At 28.8% G+C, this 21,135-nt stretch overlaps 1 protein-coding gene across 1 annotated transcript in view; it reads left to right on the top strand.

Annotated features, from left to right (window-relative positions):
* Positions 1–13,895, top strand: part of LOC101235661 (rab-like protein 3) — a 52,786-nt gene extending 38,891 nt beyond the window's left edge. The window contains exons 6-10 of the mRNA XM_065793534.1: positions 5,724–5,778; positions 8,827–8,910; positions 9,618–9,689; positions 13,353–13,397; positions 13,470–13,895. Coding sequence (XP_065649606.1) covers positions 5,724–5,778; positions 8,827–8,910; positions 9,618–9,689; positions 13,353–13,397; positions 13,470–13,508 — 295 coding nt within the window. The 3' untranslated portion in view covers positions 13,509–13,895. The remainder of the gene's footprint in view (positions 1–5,723; positions 5,779–8,826; positions 8,911–9,617; positions 9,690–13,352; positions 13,398–13,469) is intronic.
* Positions 13,896–21,135: the final 7,240 nt, after the last annotated feature.

The raw sequence follows: 21,135 nt of genomic DNA, 5'->3' as shown, positions 1-21,135 counted from the left end.
AAAATTATTATTTAAAGTTTAATAATAATTTAATAAAAAAGATGAAATTTTGTTTAAGATCTTTGTATGTAACATTTGAAACATTGAAAAACAGGAACGTTTTCTCCACTAAATGTACTTTTTTTTTTTTTTTTCATTTTCTTTTTTTTTTTTCGTAGCTTATTATTATTTCACTCAAGTGAAATCATAGTAATGAATGAAATATTTTTAAATAAATTTTAAATTATTCATTGTGGGTTTACTAACTTTTTTCCTTTCTATTATTGAGCTGTAATAGGAAACTCAAATGTCAACCCGTCCTAATGAAGGCGAATAAAAAGAGACAAACAACACTTTCATTTTTCATTAGCATTCATAAAACAATTTCTTATAATGTATAATATAACATAAAACAAATCTTTTAATATGAAGTTAAAATTTTTTTAATATTGTATAAAATCAGTTTTGATATAAAATAAAAAAATTCAACATTAGAATAATATTATCAAGATTTTTTTTTAATTGAATGAAAATCTGTGCACGCAAATGTAAAATAAAAAAAATTAACTTTAGCAAGTAATTTGAACGTGAGTTATTTGTGAGTTTAATTTTTAAAAAATACTTTGATTTTATTTAAAATTTTTATCTTAAAAAAAATATGCTGTTTGGAACCACCTTCTACATGTCCTATCAGAAACAATAATTTCTTTAAACGCTTTCAATAAATTTCTACATGCTTCTGCAGCATTTCTTTTTTGTTGAAATTCGTATAAAATACAATGATGTAAATGAACTTTATCAGTAGCCGTGTTTACGATATCACTTTATAACTAAGACAAACGTAAAATAAGTTTTATGAGTTAATTTGCAATGTCTGTATGAATGCTTTTAAATATATAAAATAATCAGCCAAACTCACACTAAATAAACATATGCTAACGCGTCAAAAATTATTTTTATAGAAACAGATAGAACTTTCCGGTAGACCAAATATACTAATATATATATATATATATATATATATATATATATATATATATATATATATATATAATATATATATATATATATATATAAATTAGTAAAAACACCTAATTTTTGATTACTTTAACAATGTGTTTCATCATCAGTAGGTTCATCAGGAAGAATCTATATATATATATATATATATATATATATATATATATATATATATATATATATATATATATATATACATATACATATATATATATATATATATATGTATATATATATATATATATATATATATATTATATATATATATATATATATATATATATATATATATATATATATATATATATATATATACATATATATATATATATATATGTATATGTATATATATATATCTGTGTGTGTTTGTTAATAAAGAAGATTCTTATAGATAAAAATCTTTATAAATGTTCGTCTAAAAATTAAGAGTATAGTAAAACTTTATAAAGACGTTTCATTTTTTACAGTTAAACATGGTGTATCATAAAAAAAGAAAAACGGATAGGCCACCTAGAGGTAAAGTTAATGAAAATGAAATGCAAGTTTATTGTGTATCTAAGGAGAGGGGAATAAATTTAATGGCTTAAGAGATATGTAAGGGAATATCAATTAAATCCAAATACAGTCTGCAAGCCTAAGAGTTCATTTTAAAGGAAGTATGATAAATGGTGGTCCACCTGGATGTGTTGGGGTTGCAAACCCTTTTGGTTAGATGAATGTTGCAATGTTTTTAGAGTAGATTATACATTTTATTCAAAATGTAAAATGTTCAGCAGCTAATCCAGTGCTTTACTTCTTGAAAACCATTAGAGCCATGTTTCAATTCTGTTTAGATTTAGCTAAAAAAAATGACATAACTATGTTGTCCTCTCCACCACATTGTAGTCACAAGATGCAACCATTAGACGGTCAGTTTATGGGCCACTGAAACGTTATTTTTATGCAGCCTGTGATAATTGGATTGTATCTAATCTAAGACTAATGACCATATATGATATAGCTGCAGTTGCAAGCACAAGCTTTTACTCTATCTAACATTTCATGCAGGATTGGTCCAGTTTCTGCTATTGTTCATACCCCAGCTTTTAATTAATCATTGACGTCAAGTCTGTCATCAGGTTCAGCTTGTAGTGTATTGCCTATTCAGCTTATATCTGACCCTGGAAGTCAACTATCCAGTGTTTCTATTAATATCTCTCATCAAACAAGTCTAGAAAAATTATGCTATTTCCAAAAGCTGGATCAAGGGTATCCATTAAAGGACATAAGCATCAGCGCACCCGAATACTCACTGACACTCCTGTTCAAAATGAACTAAATAAGCTTTAGGAAATGAAATGCAAAATAATATCTTCATGACAAGAAAAAGAAAACTTGACCTTGATTGTGATGGAAAAAATATATATAATTAAACAGCAGTGACAATACATTAGAATTACAACACTTTAAAGAGATGCCTTCAAAGAGGTGCATGTAGTTCTACTTCAGAAAATAGTGAAGAAGTAATATCATACTTTAACAACTGGGGAAATGTTGAGCCTCAGTAAAAAATAACATTTTTTTAAATTGATTTTTTCTTCTAATAAGAAAGATAAATTTGTAGTAAAATTAATAATAATGGTTTTTATTATAGACATAGTTTTGATGACTTAAAAATAATTCTTACACATTCATGGTATAAATTTGAACTCAGATCAAGTATACATGCATAGGATCAAGGGTGCATATAGGTAGGATCAAGGGAGCATACTGGTATGCATCCTTGATCCCACCCTTGATCTTTTACGTTTGAACTCTTTTACCTAACAAAATATCTGTAATTGCGCTCAAAAATTTTTATTTGAACAAAATTTTAAAAAACGTGGAAAACATATAATACGGTCTTAGTCATACAAAACGTATTACTGAACAATAATATATATATATATATATATATATCCTAATTTAAATTTTGTTCTTATTTATTTAGTGCTTGTCAAACCAAATTGATTTAATAATCTATTTTGGTTGCTTTGGTTGTGGCTATTCATTTTAGATGTTGAAAAGCTGTTTTTATTAAGGCTTCATGAGTGTCACAAGAAGCAAAATTTACTAATTTATTTGACTCAACAGTCTTTCGTTTATTTATTTTGATTATGTTAAGAGATGGATTCAAAGTAAACTAACCGGTGCAAGGTTTATTATAAAGAATTTAGCTTGGCTTGAAAATGGTTTTGATACCACATTAATGAAGGATAGTAAAAATAAACAACTCGGCAGACCTACATTATTATTTCAAAAATCATCATTAAAAACAAAGCAAAGTTGCAACATTGTCAACTTCAAATTCTTGTGAATTATTGTTTGCTAAGCTTGTACTACTTATAGGTTACATTGTCAAAGATTTTTGATGATTGTGAATGCATGGAAACAATACAAACATACAAATTTTAAAAATTCTGTCGACGCTCGTAAAATCTGCTAATTAGAAAAAACTAATTAATTAAGCTAGAATACAGTTTTTTTCTACAGGAAAACAAGTTTATCTAGCAACGCGTAATAGCACGTGTAATAACACTAGTTAATCATATTAAACTTAAATAAGTTGTGCTTTTCACGAGCAAGGGTCTCATAATAAAACAGGTGCTAAATAGTGTACATAGCACAAATAAAACATATGCAACTAATAAAAGTTAGTTGCTGCTAAGCAAAATTAGGTATCCATAGCAACTAAATAAAAAATATATTCACGTTTTTAAACAGCGCAACCTCATATTGGTACTTATATAAAATTTGGCAAACATAGCACTCGTAAAAATATCTGCAAATACCAAAACTAGATTTTTGCTATCCGAAATTTAGTATCCATAGCAACGAATTAAAAAAATAACACCTTCATAAGAAGCGCAGACATCATATTATTACTCATCCTAATTTTAGTCAATATAGCCCTAATATTAAATTAGTTATGAATTTTGTCCAGTAAAAGTGAATTCTGGCCCACTGTACGCTGGAGCGTAAACCTGAACAATAAAATATACACATTTTTTTTAAAGAAACGGTTGGTTGATTGTCTCTTGTATACAAACAAAGAAGGCGAATAGCTAGTGTTAACCACCTTGCATGGTTTAGCCGTCCAATTTTATAGGCAGCCCATTTATCAGAAACTTTACCTTACCTATTCCTTTGCAATATTCAAATAAAAGTCTTTGATCGCAACTAAGGTCTGTTAGTATTTCTTCTGGAATATATCTATCTACAATTGGGTTTTCAATTCATTCAAATAAAACTTGATTTCTATCCTGAATATTTTCAGCACATCTTTTCCTGTAGCACCAGTGACAGGAATTGTCCTATGAGTCAAATAATTTCCACTCGATTCTCCATCTTCAAAAGTAAATGTGAGGTGATGTTCAGGTTTAATGCATTTCTTTAGTACTTCTCCTTGAGGTGAGTTTATTACTTTACTTGTTTTAGTTATCTGATCGAGCTTGCTATCAACCACAAGACAATTTAACTGTTTTTTTTGTTCTGAGTCCACATCTTCACTAACGACTTTTACTTTTGACTTGGCCCTATCTAATTTGCATTTGTCAATCAAAATATCTTTTATATCAACATCATTTTTCAGGAAATATTTTAAGTCATGTAGTAAAGAATTTGCAAGGGCTGCACCTACGTTTGACGAACACTCGTTTCTGACTAGTTCCATTGCAAATCTTGGAAGTTTAACCAAGTTGTATTTTCCAATAGGATCATTTATTGGTTTCCATTCACCTTCATCCTAAAAATAGTTAATAAAAGAAAATACTTTTTGTTTCATCTACTACAAATTTTTCATGTATTTATAAAATATTTACCTCCATAATGGTTAAAATACTTGTTTCTTCAGTTAAGTTTACGTGTGGTATGAGGGATTCATCTTCATCAACTAGCTTATGAGATATTTTTTTTCGTTCTTTATCAAGTCTTTGAATCCTTTTGATAGAAAATCCATCAACTGAAGAAAGTTGACATACACCTTTTGAACCAATTTTTTTCCTCTGATCACAAAGATAAGCTCTGTCTTCAAGAGGTACTTTATTACTTTGAGAGCAAAGTGTTCTTCTATGCAATTTTCTTTATTACATGAAACTTTTCCGTCACTACAGGGAAACACATCTAATGAACAGGAACATGCAGAAATATCAAAAAGTTTGTCTAAGTTTGCATCAAGATTTCTTTTAGCGCTTGCTTTTCTGTGCTAGCGAATAATATCCTTAACAAGTACGAGAAGATCTTTAACTTTCCTATTAATAGATTTGTCCATTATAAGAGGTATACTTGGGTTTACTGTAGCCCAAATTGATTTTATGTTATTGCTTATTTGGTGAGTCACTAATACGATATCTGCATCTGGATTTATATGAACAATAGTACTGAATAACCTGTCTAAAAGTGCTTGGATCTGTTATTGATAATTCACATGGGCCACCACAATATTCTTTTTCACTTTTCGTCTGTGTAATTGTAGCCTTTACTTTTGGCATTTATAAATTTGAAACGGGATATTTTAAAACCAGATTATTAGACTTAAAATAAAAGCATATATATATATATATATATATATATATATATATATATATATATATATATATATATATATATATATATATATATATATATATAAATGTAGTATTTCATTATATATTAATTATATTTTAATTTGTTATACTGTTTAAAAAACTCCATACCTTTTGATTTAGTCATTTTGAAGAAAATATAATACGCTTTCCTATATTGGTACTTGGATTAAAAGAGGTTTTGCTTAATGTGTAAATTATTTATTTTTATTTATATTTTGCAAAAACCACAATTTTAATTGTCTGAATAATGAAGTAGTCAATATCATTTTATTATTTTGTATATAAGAGAGGTTGTCAGGTTTGTAGAGACCAATAATTGTTAGGTTTGCAGAGACCAATAATTAGAAATATTGAGTAAATAATAAGGGCACCAAGACTCTTTTTATACATTAGGTTTTTTAAAAATAATTGTCTTGATTCTCATTTCAATTATACCTAATCTCCTTACAGTTATGAACCTTTTTTTTTTTTTTAATCATCACTTTCAACAAGGCTGCAAGCAGCCACTAATTAAAGTTGGAAGTTACTGGAAGAGAAAAGATGAAGATTGTAGAGCAAGATAGCGATTGACGGATGACTTAAAGGATTGCAAATTATATGAATCAGGAAAGCATGATGATGGAAGCGAATTCCAAAGAACTGATGTTCAAGGAAAAAAACTAGACAAATAAATGTTTTTGGAGCACTTAGGAACAGTCACAGAAAAAGGATGAGACTTAATTGAATGACGAGTAACACGAGAATCAATTTTTTAGATTGCACTAGAGGCACTAGCTAGAAAAGAGAAGCAACATTACGACGATGTGATAATGGTTGGAGGTTGGCTGCAAGAGCAGGTCCAACTGTTTTAGATATATATGCTTATAAAAGTCTTGCTTTCCAGCAGGCTGGAAAACAAGACTCTGATAAGCACTTGTTAAATAGTTTTGAGAGTATAGACGACAGCTCTGAAGAACACTTCTGCAAGACAATAACAGGTATGTCGTCCAAGCCACAAGCTGTAGAAGAGTTTAAGCAGGATATCACTTTAGATACAGAAGCTGGAGTGATACGAATGTCAAGCAACGGATCAGCCTGTTTGTTGGCAATATCAGGTAGAACGCAACAAGTGGAATCAAGAGATGATATTGATGAAAAGTTTTTAGCAAACAATTCAGCTTTGTCTTTAGGTGAGGTGACAAAGTCTGAACCATACAAGAGAGGTGGAATTAAAGATTTGCCTTTATTATTAATACTATTAAAGATTCTCCAGAAGTCACGGGAGCCTATTTTTTGAGATGAGATACGAGATTTCATGACCTGATAATAGCCGGCTTTGGCGTTAGACAAAACCTGGTTATAATGGTTTCTAGCAGTAATAAACAGACCTCTATTTTTTTAATTGTTTTGCTGATAGATATGGAAGTAATGGTTTCGATTGGCAATGGCAGCAGCACAGTGTGAGGAAAACCATGGAGAAGAGTGAGGCTTGACCTGGAATCGTCAAGAGGGAACAAAAGATTCCATGCCAGCCTGAATCCATGAAGTTATGTAAGAAGCACATTTGTCGACAGGAAGACGAAAGATTTCTACCCAAGGGTCATCACGAAGAAAATCACAGAAAGAATCCCATTCATCTTTAAGGTAGTTGTAAGAGGTACGATAATAGGGGGATTCAGGTGATGAAGAAGAATGAGATATTAGTTTTAGAGAGATCAAACTGTGATCAGAAGCACCTAGGGGTGAATGTAGAGAAACTGAGCACTGACTAGGATCAGAAACAAGACATAAGTCGGGTAGAGAAAGTAAATGATTCGGGTTGTCTGGAAAGCGAGTTGGAAAGTTAACTATTTGAGTTAGGGATTAAGAAAGGCAAAAGTTGTGGGCTTTAATGCCTGCAGAATCACTGACACTAGAGCCAAGTCATTCAGAGTAGTGAGCATTAAAGTCACCAACATTAACTATATTAGCTGATAGATAAAGAGGGCTTGGTCAATATGATCAGAAATAATGTCAAAAAGAGTGCAGTCTTGAGATTAAGGAGAGCGGTATAGAACAAAGAGAAAGACGATAGAGTGAAGTGGTGCTAAACGAAAGCACATGAAAGAATAGTCTGTGGATTCAAACCTAGTTTCACGACAAATGGGTGAATTCCTATGAATGTAAATGCCCAGGCCAAGCCTGTGACTATTGGAGTCTTTACGAATTAAAGGAAGATAACCATCAACACTAAGATCGCAAGATGTGACAGCTGAACTCAAATTAGTCTCACAAAAAGCAAGTAGGTCTGGTGAACTTTGCAAGAGATAAGACTCAACAGAAGAAAAGTTACTTCGAAGACCACGAATATTAGTGAATGATAGGTTTAGAGAACTTGGTGATGATGATCGTTTTTTGTGTTTTACAGTTTTTGGTACTTTAGTCATTTTTAAATTTGTTAAAGAACTTTACTCAAGGCATAGATAGAACTCAGTACACTATTTAATAGCCCAAGCAATTGCCTCATTCATATTAATAAACTCTAAGCCATAACAAAGGGCTCCAAATGTAGCCTCTACAATGCACACGAAAAGTACAAACAGGGACACCATCCATGCGCAACATGGTACTGTTAATACTTTGATATTTTTCAGCTGTTGATATAATCAGCCTCTCTGAGAGCTACCACAGAGTTCAGGAAACCTGACTACCAGCTGGCCTCAGAACCATAAAACTGAGTTTTAGAGCTGTACCCTCATTAGGAGATAATAGAATGAGTTGCTTAGTCATAAAAACAGAGACACAAGCAAAACTCATGCATTGAGTCAAGAAGATCCAGCATTCAACATCCTAAACTGGAAACAATGTATTAAAAATACATCTGCGCCAGCCTAATAGATGAAGAAGGGGTGCGAGGCTGGTCAACAGATAGAATCTGTTTACCTCTTAAAAAATTTTAAAAGATAACTTAATGAATCTTAACAATAAGAGGAAAGTATTAAAGTTTGTTTGTTTGGATGTAAGATTGTTTATGAAATTATGAGTTAATACAAACAGCCATAATTTTATAAATAAAATTGATATGTACCTAATAATATACCAAAATATTTCTTTATTAGTATCAATTTAAATTTTATATTTTTTATACATTAATATTAATTTACATGGATTTCAGAATTGTATTATATTATAAGATTTTTCAAGTCAAGATTCTGGCATTCAAGGATCCATATTTGACTGCTAATAACAATACATTTTGTTTTAGGGTCAAACATCGCAAGATCAAAGTTATAAAACTACTAGTCATATTGGATTAACAGATGATACAGAAGTGTTTTTTGTGGACATGGTACTAATTTTTTCTTTTTTTAAATGTCACAGGTTTGCATGTTACATGTTTTTTTTATAGTTTTTGCTTACATTTTGCAAATTTTAAGAATTATATTGAAATTAATATATGCATTAAAATTTTACCATGATATTTGTTTGATAATCATGTAAATAAAGTTGTAATATATTTGAGTATATGTGTAAGGCAGGTTATGCTCATTTGCTGTGGTGAAGGCAACTTATTTACCGGAATGTCTTGATAAGTTGTCTTTTTATTTAAAAGTCTCAATACTTTGCAAATTTTTACAACCTGATACACTTGGGTATCTAGGTTTAAGGTATCAGATTGTAAAAAAATGCTTTAACTTTACCATAATATTGTATGTAATTAATAAAGTTGCTTTATGAAAAATGATTTAAATTACTCAAGTGTGGAGCTGCGGATGTTAAACTTCAAAAAAGTACAATAAAACTGTATATGTATATCTGCTATATGAATGTATCAATGGTTTATAATATATATGTATATATATATATATATATATATATATATATATATATATATATATATATATATATATATATGTGTGTGTGTGTGTGTATTTGTGTATGTTATTAATATTATATGTATCAATGCTGTATGATATGTATATATGTGTGTGTGTCAGTGTGTGTGTGTGTGTGTGTGTAGTATATATTATCTGTAACATTGCTTTGAAAATTTAGAACTGTTTTCAAGAAAGCCAACTACTTACAACAAGCAATAAATGGAATGCTCTCAGTAGCTATTTTGAAAAAGTATTACATTTTGTGTAACTTTTTTTTTAAGTGAGATTTTAAAATGTTTAAAATAATAAATAAAAATTTTTTCACTGCTAAACTTGAAAACTTCTTGTGTTGTCTATGCACAACACATGTCAATACTTTTTAAGACAGGTAGAAACTCTAAATGAATACACCCTAGTTCATATATTTTTCAGGTTTTAATCATCATAAAATAACACAGGGTGTCTGCCAGATCAGGAAAATTAGGGAAAACAGAATAAAGTCAGAGAATTCATGTGTACAAAAAATTAGGGAAATTGAGTTGAATTTTGAAAAATTAGGGAGAAACCAGGAAAATAAATCTTTTTCAAACTTAAGTGACTTATGCCAGTTGTATGCCATACTCCTAATTAAAAATTTTATTTGGGAGATAAAATTTTAAATTATGATTTATGCTTTTATATAAATATTAATTCAAAGCACATTCAAAGTATTTTTTGATTCTTCCTATTCATATTATCTTGATATTCACTATTTCCTTGTTTTGAATTTGGTTTGAATTAATGTTTATATATTTGAAATTAAAAACCTTTTTTTTTTTTTAAGGAACTTTTTTTTATGAAGTTAAGTTGGAATAACTTCAACTTAAATTAGCGAAAACACATAAAATGATCAGATATATTATAAGATATTATTATTAAAAAAGTACTATTATAAAAATACTATTAAAAGATACTATTATAAAATAAGATAATCTATAGAACAATAAATAAAAAAGAATAATAAAAAGATCAGGGATGTATTAGGGAGGTATAACATTTATGATGATTAAAAACATTTTACAGTTTATTTTCATTTTTAGAAAAATTATTCAGGGGTGGATCTGAACCGTCTAAGGAAAAAAGGAAGGTTTCATGATTTGTGAGCCCTCAAATCATAAAACCTTTTTAGTTAACTTCTCTTATAATATTAGTTTTACATTGTCTTAATCTACGTAACTATAAAATTTTAATTGTTCAATTTAAAATTTGCACCACACAATTTAATTGAAATTTCATATTACTTTTAAATGGCCGATAATTTACTTTCTAATTTACTTCCGTTTTCAAACAACATTCTATGTTAAGTATATAAGTTAACCAAAAAAAGTTCCTTTTGAAATATCAAAGAGAAGGAGGGGAGTAATTGTCCCCCTTATGGACCCGACCTTCGTATTAGTACTATTATTTGAACTTGAGTTGCAAAATTTTAATAAAAATCAGAGATAATTTTTTGATGCAAAAAATTACTAGCTATTAACATGAAGTAGTTGTAATTATTTTGTTAAATTTTTAAAAATAGTTATTATTTTAGTATTCTTGTTTCTATGCTTGTGTGAGTTGGTCATTCCTCACAATATATCTTCTTGACCAACCTTATTCTTTAACTGAAAGTTAGGTGATACCCTAACATTTTTACACTCTACTTGCTAAACTTTAATGTTCCCTGACACATTCTTTTAAATACACACACTGTTCTTAATCTGTTTGTGATCATTGTTTTTTTTCTTATCTTTTAGAGTCACACCATGCATTCATTTGATAATCATTCTCGGGTGTTTTAAGACGCTGGACATTATCAACCTTAATTTCCCATGTTTTACTGACAAGTTATAGTATTCTAATTGCATGTGATGTATAGTTTTCCTTTTATCCTTAATGAAAAATCTCTTGCTGTTAGAAGCATTTTACTATTGTTCTCAGTATTTTCCACCTGCTAATTCTTAACTTTACAATTCAGATAATTTGTTTTTGTTCATGTTTATCTCAAGCCCTTTGCCTCTACTACTTTTTAACTCTAAATATTTTTAATATATCTTCTTCTGTCTCTGCAATCAAGCATAGGGAAAGTTGGGGCACAGTGGATCGGATTTCTTCATTTTTTAAATTGAGCAGAAGTAAAAATATGTATTTTATTTTTTTCATGGCGAAATGATTGAGATATATGTCCTTCATAATAAGAAATCAGCGAAACCAAAATATTTATTATCTAACGGCTCACAGAAAGGTTTAAAGTGAGTTGTGTTATGTGATTCACTGTGCCCCAGTACTGGGGCACAGTGAATAAATGAACACAGCCGTAAATTAATGATAGTGAATAGGGGCATAGCCAAATAAGTTTGAGGCTGATGGAGTAAAGACACTATACTTTTGGCATACTTTTAATAATTCGATAAGTACGAAATCGAAATAATCGACATTTTAAAAATTGAGAATTAAAAAAAAATTTATTGAAAACAAAACTTATTATTATAAAAAAATATTAAAAAGCTAAAAACTTATTCAAATATTATTATTTATAACTTGAAACTAATAAATTCATTTTCGTGTAATTTGTTAAAAATGCATGAATTTAATCTTTAAGATCGTTAATGGGCCATAGTGAACCAACCTATTCACTGTACCCCGATTCACTGTGCCCCAACATAACGAGTTTAAGTCTAATTTCTCGGAAAAATGAGTGTTGTTAAAAGAAAAGCTAAACTACTAAAACGAAGCAAAAATATCAATAATCCGAAGAAAAACTTTCAAAATTATTTTAACCATGATCTCCATAATAAACATAAGGAAGGTAAGAAAATTTACTTTAGTTAAAAATAAAAATCACCTACCAAAAACCGGTAGTCAAAAATTATTTGGTAATAACTATGAATAAAGATAGCTGATATATGAGCACATAAAATGATTATATTATCAAGATGAACAAAATTCTAATCCTTGAGAAAATGCCTCTTATTCACTGTGCCCCTCGATCCACTTTACCCCAACCTCCCCTACATCATCTGGATAAAATAGTTCACATGGTAAACAAACACCAAAAAAACCAAACAAACACTCTTTAGAAAGAGCCTTCAAAGCAAAGCAAATAAAAATAATAAAAAGCAAAGGACTGAGCTCTGAACCTGATGTACACCAATCTTTACATCAACTCTCTCCATTTTTCTATTTAAATTTTATTTTATAAATTTTTTTATTGCTGTTGCTACTTTTTTCTGCATAGCTGAACAAAAGAAATATTTGTTATAACCATGCAATATATATATATATATATATATATATATATATATATATATATATATATATATATATATATATATATATATATATATATATATATATATAGGTATTTATATAGGTATATATATATATGTATGTATGTATATATATATGTATGTATATATATATGTATGTATATATATATGTATATATATGTATATATATATATGTACATATATATATATGTATATATATATATATGTATATATATATATATGTATATATATGTATATATATATATATATAATGTATATATATGTGTATATATATATATGTATATATATATGTATGTATATATATATATATATATATATATATATATATATATATCAAACAAGGATGCTAATTATTTGGATTTTGCTGAAAATAAATTTAACAATAATTAAAACTACTGATTTGAAGGAGGAGAACATTCTTAGGCAATCCATTTAGTAAATGATTAAGTAACATTCAAAAAATAAACGAAGGATATTTATTGATCCACCTTCTTAACCCACCAAACACATTACTAATTATGCTATGGACTAAATTAAAATGGCTAAGTGAAAAATCTTGCATTATATTTCAAAAAATGGTTTTTTAATTGATTTTCTGCATATAGGTAATAGAGAACAGATTCTATCCAAGTGGAAGAAACTTTACTCAGGTAAATAGATTTGTAAGCAATTTTTTTTTTCGTGTTAAACGTTTTTTATTTTTTTATTGTATTTTATTACAGGAGAATGAATATTGGCGAGGTAGAAAAAAAGTATTCTGATGGTTAAAATCTTTTTCATAAGACAAGTATTATCAAATGAACAAATTAACAAGTTTGTTTCAAAATTCATTAATTAAAAGTTGTTTTTTTTTTACTATCAAAATCGAAAGGAAGCGTTTACAAACTATCAAATACTAAAAGGAAGTGACAAACTTTTATTTTTAAACAACTTCTTTATATATATTTAAAGTCGTCTTTAAAGTAGTATTTAAAGTATTCCATAACTTGACTAACTTCTTAAAGCCTGACTTTGTATAGAAAAATAGTTTTATTGATTTGCGTAGAAAAAATATTTTAACTAATTTAGAAAACAGCTATGATATGAGGTACTATGTATTTTTAACTTGACGAATTTCCTTCTTAAATAAAAAAATCCATATTTTGAAACGCTGAATTGTATTTTGCGCCGGTCAAGTATCTTTTTTAAAAATTAACTTCCGGTTAAATGTTATTATTTAAGGTGGTACCCCAAGAAATTAAAAAAAATTAACTTTGACTCATTATTCTTTTGTTCACAGATTACATAAACCTTTAATCAAACATGTATTAATAATTTGGCATTATGTCTACCAAATCAATAGTTTTTTCCGTAACAACCCATAGCAACCGATAAATAAAAAAAACATTTGTAAAAAGTTTGCAAAACGATTACTTTACGAATAAATATGCAAAAGAGCTGAAATTTAGATATTTTGTTCTTCATAATGATAAAATTCATTTGAGAAAAGGTTTTTGTTCAACGCATTTTAGTTCTTGAAATTTTATCATATTCATCAGGACTAGTTTTTTAGAGCTTGTTAGCTTTTTATGCACCATTTCTAAATTATTATTTTATTCTCAGTTATTTATTTTTTTCAAATTGATTTTGTTAATATGTTCAAAATATGTTTCAAATTTCATGGTAAAATAACTGGTACATTTTGAGTAATTCACTAAAATTTGGTTATTTTTACTTTTTAAATGAGTTATCGAGGCAAAGATTTTCAAATAAGAAAAAAAATATTTTTAATAATAACGACGTATTAATATTTTAAAAATGAAGCTTTTGCTATTACTATGAATCCAATGAAATTTTTTTATATTTCTTAGGAGTACCATCCCAAGAAATATTCATAAATAGTCGTTTTTTTAATTTAAATACGTGTAAACTGATCAACAAATTGTCAGCTCGGAATACAAGTGTCGTATTAAAAGTTTAATTAAGTTAGGTATAAATATGTAATTATTTAATTTATGTAAATGTAAGTGTAAAAATATATTTTTATATAACGTTACAATATAACGTTATACAAAAAGAATTTTTCTTTCTACCTGTACTACTTTTAAAATAAAATTAAAGTTTCTAATAGTGTCGAATCAGGTGTAACTGAGTGTTCTATGTCCAAAATAGCAATAATTATAAATTTTCTTCCATCAACCAATCAAATTAAGTATATATTCACATCAGGGTTTATTTCCTCCAATTTCATTTTATAAATGAAATTAGAGGAAATAAACCCTTATTTGCATTGTATAACATTTTTTGTATTTAATTTGTTTTTTTTTAATTATCCGATTTCAACAAAACATTGAAAAAAAATGTTTTTGAACTGATTGAACAGAGTATAGAAAACCATATCAACTTGTTTCCACGAGTGGAGTCACATTATTGTCGAAGAGTTTCCTGCAAAAAATACTTTGATGGGTCGTTAAATTTGAAAAAGCTTTGTATGAGTTTTTTTTTTTAAAATATTGTACTCAATGTAAAATTTTACCAGCACAGGAATGTATGTATTGCTATGTTTTTGATACCAAATTCAACATTAAATTCGAAACGTCGGGTTGTTCTGGTAACGACATTGCTAGTGCTGTGGTATGTATGCTAAATAAAAGGTATGCTAAATAATTAACATTTGGGTTATTCTAGTGTTCTGCAGAATAGTAATAAGAAACAGTCATATGGAAGCAGCATTGCATGAGTTTCTTATTGATCGTCCAAATATTGAAATCATTGAGCAAAAGTATTGTGAGTCTTGGCATAGTTCCATTCCGGAATGTAATAATATACATAGTCAGATCGAGAAATATTCAGCTCTCCTGAGTTGGTGTAAGCAATCTTGAATGTTAACTAGCGTAAACCATTTTTTGTGTACCAAATGCAAAAAGCGACATTTAAAATTTTTTTCAAATTGCCAGTCATGAATTACAAGAAAGTTCTATACCACACCCTGTAAATATCCATGGCTAACATCACCCGAAAGGACCGAACAAATCCTTTTAGATGGGCATTATATTGACCTAGTGTGAACATTTAGAGCTGTTTTTGAAATCTTTTAACTACGTCCGAGCCATTTTTTTCATTTTTAAGTTATATAGTGAAAATAACCAAAATCCAAGATTTTCCAAAAAAATAAACAGCTCAAAATCATAAATTACAGTGATTTTTTTAAGTTGTAGGTATATGGAGATCATAATAAAATAATTTTAAGTCATTTCAAACATCCCAGAAGGTCAAATAATTATTGGAAATTAAAAAAAATGAATTTCATTTGAATTTAGTTACTTTGTAATGACTAAGCATCAGCAATGATTTTATGTACATGTACGCATGCACACACGCACGCACGCATTCATGCATGCACTAACTTTTCAAATTAAAAAGGGTTAAATCCTTCCCTGTCATCCCCCTTCCATTGGCATGAAGTACACAATAAGATTATGTACACAAAAAAATTGTGTACACATAAAGATTATCATGAAATTTATGAAATAAAAAACATTCATAATTATTTTTCCTTGTTGAATGAAGATCATTTTTTTAAATGAAGACATAAAGCATCAAAAATGCCAAATAAAGCAAAAACACATGAAGAATGCAGAAAGTCTGTTTGTTTTCTTTGCATGAGGAAAGGAGACCGAGAGTTAAATGACTTTATCATTGGAAGAATTCACAAATTGTTGAAAACAGACATTGACTTTGCAGATGAAAGAGTCCCACAGGCTATTTGCAATGCTTGCCGAACTCTCTTGCAAAAAAGAGATGCTGGGGACATGAGTGTTTCACTTCCTGCAATCTACAACTTCTCTGCAATCATTGTCAAGCCTTTGACACGAACATCTGGTCCATGTCTGGTCCAACAAAAAGTTGTTAAATTTATTTCATTTGCTTTTTAGGCCCAGCATCTGCACGCAAATCAACCAGTTCAACACTTACAATGCAAAGCTTGTTAAATGTTCAGTTGAACACAGGACTATCCAACACGGGAATGGGACAACTTGCCTCAACACTTAACAAAGCAACAGAAACTCGACTAGTTGAGCCATTTTTCCAGCAAAAGTTTGCTGCTGTAGGAAAATCGTTGAATGATTTCTTTCAACTATCAGTTGTCAACATTTCAGCAATGTTGACAACTGATAGTTGTCAACAATTGTTGAGGACTTCTTGTTTCAATGATGAAACAAGAAGTCCTCAACAAAAAAGTCTTCGCTTGCTGACAAGCTCATCTGCCCGAGACACAGGTGTCAAACGGCAGCTCATAGTTGCCATCGCTGAAAATGTTTCTGAAACATATGAGAACGTCAAATTGATGATGAACATCATTCAATTAAATGATGTTTCTTTCTGCATTTCATGCGATCTCAAGATGGCCAACATCATTTGCGGAATTCAATCCCATTCAAGCAAACACCCTTGTTGCTGGTGCAACATTGATTCTGACAATCTCTCAGAATGTGGAACATCCAGAAGTTTCGGATCAATCAAGGAGAGATTTGAAGCCTATGTTGCAGCTGGATCGGATACAAAATCAGCAAAAGATTTTGACAATGTAATCCATCCACCACTGATTAAAATGGATGACTCAACACTCATTTTGGATGTGATTCCACCAATGGAACTCCATCTTCTTCTTGGAATTGTCAATCATCTTTTCAAGAATCTTTCTGAGTTATGGCCTGGTGCCAAAGAATGGCCAACTTTGCTGCACATTCAGCTCCAGCCATACCATGGCGGACACTTTGCTGACAATGAATGTCATCAGCTTTTGCAAAACCTTGACATTCTCCAAAGAATAGCAGAAAAAGCTTGTGCCTATCAAGCATTTGGTTTCATTGAAACTCTAAGACATTTCAAAGAAGTTGTCACTTCATGCTTTGGAACAACTCTGCAGGAAAATTATAAAAAAACGATTCAGAAGTTTAAAACTTCTTTCCTATTCTTGCCAATATTGGTGACACCTAAGGTCCATGCTGTTTTCTACCATGTTTCTGAATTTGTAGAAAAACATCAAACCTCCCTCGGAATCTTCAGCGAACAAGCAACCGAAGCAATGCATTCAAGGTTCAAGGTTCATTGGGAGCGGTACAAGCGCATCCCAACTCATCCAGAATATGGAAAACAACTCTTCAATTGTGTTGTTGACTATAACAGCAAGCATCTGTAACAAACAACACCTACAAACTCAACTTTTTCAGAAATATATGTTTTGGACTAAAAAAAATTAGAAATTGTAAATTTTAGAATTTTTTGAGAAATTTAAAAACTGTTTTTGGATTATGCATTTTGTGAAGAAAGCTTTTAATTCTAGTCTCAAATTTGCAATATGTAAGAATCTGTTTATTTTTTATCATAAATATTGTCCAGACCAAGCAAGTTGTGAAAATATACTTTATGGAATTTTACACTTTGTGGTTATTTTACCATAGAACGTTAAAATGAGAAAAATGGCTCTGACAAACTTTTGGATGTTTGAAATGACCTAAAATTATTTTATTATGATCTCTATATACCTACAACTTAAAAAAATCACTGTAATTTATGATTTTGAGCTGTTTATTTTTTTGGAAAATCTTGGATTTTGATTATTTTCACTATATAACTTAAAAATGAAAAAAATGGCTCGGACGTAGTTAAAAGATTTCAAAAACAGCTCTAAATGTTCACACTAGGTCTATATAATGCCCATCTAAAAGGATTTGTTCGGTCCTTTCGGGTGATGTTAGCCATGGATATTTACAGGGTGTGTACTTTAATGTTAAAACGCTTATATATAGGTCTAATGCTCCTGGCCACGTGTATTTAAAGACTCGTTTTACAGCTATTTATAAAGAGGCACGGCTGTTTATGCCAAAAAATACACGAGCATCAGAAAGAAATCATGAAAAACCATCGATTCCATTGGCGTCTTGTTTTCGACATTGTGTTGAAATATCTAGTGAGAAAGTAAAAAACATTCTATGTACCCATACATGCAAGCTGTAGATTTTTATTTCTATAAAACCTTATTTCAGTAGTATTTTTTCAGACCTGTATCTGTGAATAAATGTTATTTTAATTATCCAATTTATATACTTTAGTTTCGTTATGTACCACTCAGTTTTGTAAAGTTCATCTTAACTTATAAAGAAATCTTTCAATGACTTTGAACAAAGTTTTCCTGTTATTAGTGTTATAAACTTGCTTGTCTACTTTCAATGAATCTTTTTAGATAAAAGTGATTTTCCTATAAATAATATGCCTCCAAAAAAAATCTCAGAGTCAAAAGATCTGGAGGCCGCTTCCAGGCCTTTTTTCACATCTGTTTTTTAGTTAACGAGCAATTTAAATATTAATCAAGAGCAAATGTTAAAAACTTGACATATCACTTGAAGTTTTATTTTATATGATTTAAGGCAAAAGTTTTGATTATTTAAAAAAAAAAATTCTGATTTTTTTTTTTAATTATTGAATAATTTAGTACCGTAAACCGGGGTAACTTTGAATACAAATCTTTTTTTTTTCAAATTGTAAATATGGCAAGTACTTATATGAATCTGTTCAAACCTTAAACATCAAAGTGTTTAAAATAGTTTATATTTTGATTATTTAAAGTTTTACTTTGTTTATTGGTTTTTATTACTCCTTAAAAAACGAATTAAATATTTCGGATATTTTTCTCAAAAAAATTAGTCAGAATACTTTGTACACTGCCTCAGCTAGTGTAGCAGCTTGTTGTCTAAGTTGCATCATTTTTGTTTATAAATTTATTAGGCATATAAAATCTAAAGACGTTTGTTAGCCTACTATAGTTATGTTCGATTGCTATAGCATAACATACTTTATTGTATACATTTTTTCGCATTCGGGGTAACTTTGAATATTTTTTATTTTTTTTATTTTTTATTTTTTATTTTTATTTTTTTATTATTTATTTATTTTGCCGTTGATAAATATTACAAAAAAGAAATTACAATAAAAGAAAAATCCTGGCCGGAGCAAGAAGAAGACAGGTTGTCTTATCACCGAGCCCCGTCACACAAAAATTTACATGCACAATAAATGATAAAAGACAAAAAGACAGTATAAATACAAAAACAAAAACAAATCAAATACTTCAGCAATAAAATAATTTGTTGCTGACAATCTTCCAGCAGAATTATTTTAAAAATAAATAAGTAAAAACGACAGAAAATCATGAAAGTTATAAAAACACACAAAAAAAGGCGTTGTTTAATTAAAAAAAAAAAGCAATATATGTAAACATAAGTATTTGGGCCGATTATTTAATATCATCAAAAATATGAACAAAAAAAACAATTTTATTTTCGTTATCTTTTATACTAATGGTTAGAAACCATTTTAATAAAAGCTAAAGAAAGTGATAAAGATTTAATTTATTTTCAAGCAATTCAGTCCAAACCTTTAAATTGTTTTCAAAAAAGGTATTTGAAATCTAATATATCGAATTCCATGTTCAGTAAATACCGTTTTGAATCATCCTTAAAACTTTGCAAAGTGCAGTTTAAAACGAAGTTTTGTTTTTTACTAAAGATTGGAAGAAGTTTTTTCCAAACTAAAGGTCCCCGATATTGAATTTGGTACGAACTTAATTTAAGAAGGTTTATGGGAACCACAAAGTTATTCACTGAAAATTTGGTTGGATATTTATGGGAGATTTCATTAAAGTAGGATTGAAATGTTACTGGAGAAAACCCAAGTTTTGCTTTAAACATAAATAACATTACTTGATGAATATTAAGCTTATAAATATTTAAAGCTCCAAGCTGACGTAAGAGAGGTTCGCAATGTGTTTTTTTATTTGCCCCAAATACTATCCTGCAAGCATGTTTTTGTTTACTATAAATTTTTTTAAGTTTAGTGTGATTAGTGCTACCCCAGGAAATGTTACAGTATGAAAGATAACTGTGTATAAACGAAAAACATAAATTTTTTTAAGACTCGTTATTAAGAAAAGGTTTTGTTCGGTATAACATGGCAATATTTTTTGAGATCTTACCTTCAATATATTTAATATGAAATTTCCATGACAATTTTTCATCTAAGAGCACTCCCAGAAAGTTTGTAGTCAATTCCCTTTTAATTATTTTATTATTGGTTAAAAGATTGGGTAGTTTAAGAGGAATATTCTCGGCTTTACTAGGTTTATGGAATAGGATAAATTTTGTTTTCTCTAGATTTAATGATAGTCGGTTACTTATAAACCACTCGTTGATCTTATCTAATTCTTCGTTAAATATTTTAAAAAGAACAGTAATATCTTTGTGAGAATAAAACAAATAGTGTCATCTGCAAATAAGAAAAACCGTATTGATTTTTATATAAAATCTTATTTTCAGATAGATATTTATAAAGTCTGTTGAATTTGGTTCA

Source organism: Hydra vulgaris, chromosome 03 (assembly GCF_038396675.1).
Source record: "Hydra vulgaris chromosome 03, alternate assembly HydraT2T_AEP".
In the NCBI taxonomy this organism is placed as follows: domain Eukaryota; kingdom Metazoa; phylum Cnidaria; class Hydrozoa; order Anthoathecata; family Hydridae; genus Hydra; species Hydra vulgaris.
This window is presented reverse-complemented; position numbering and strand designations above follow the sequence as displayed.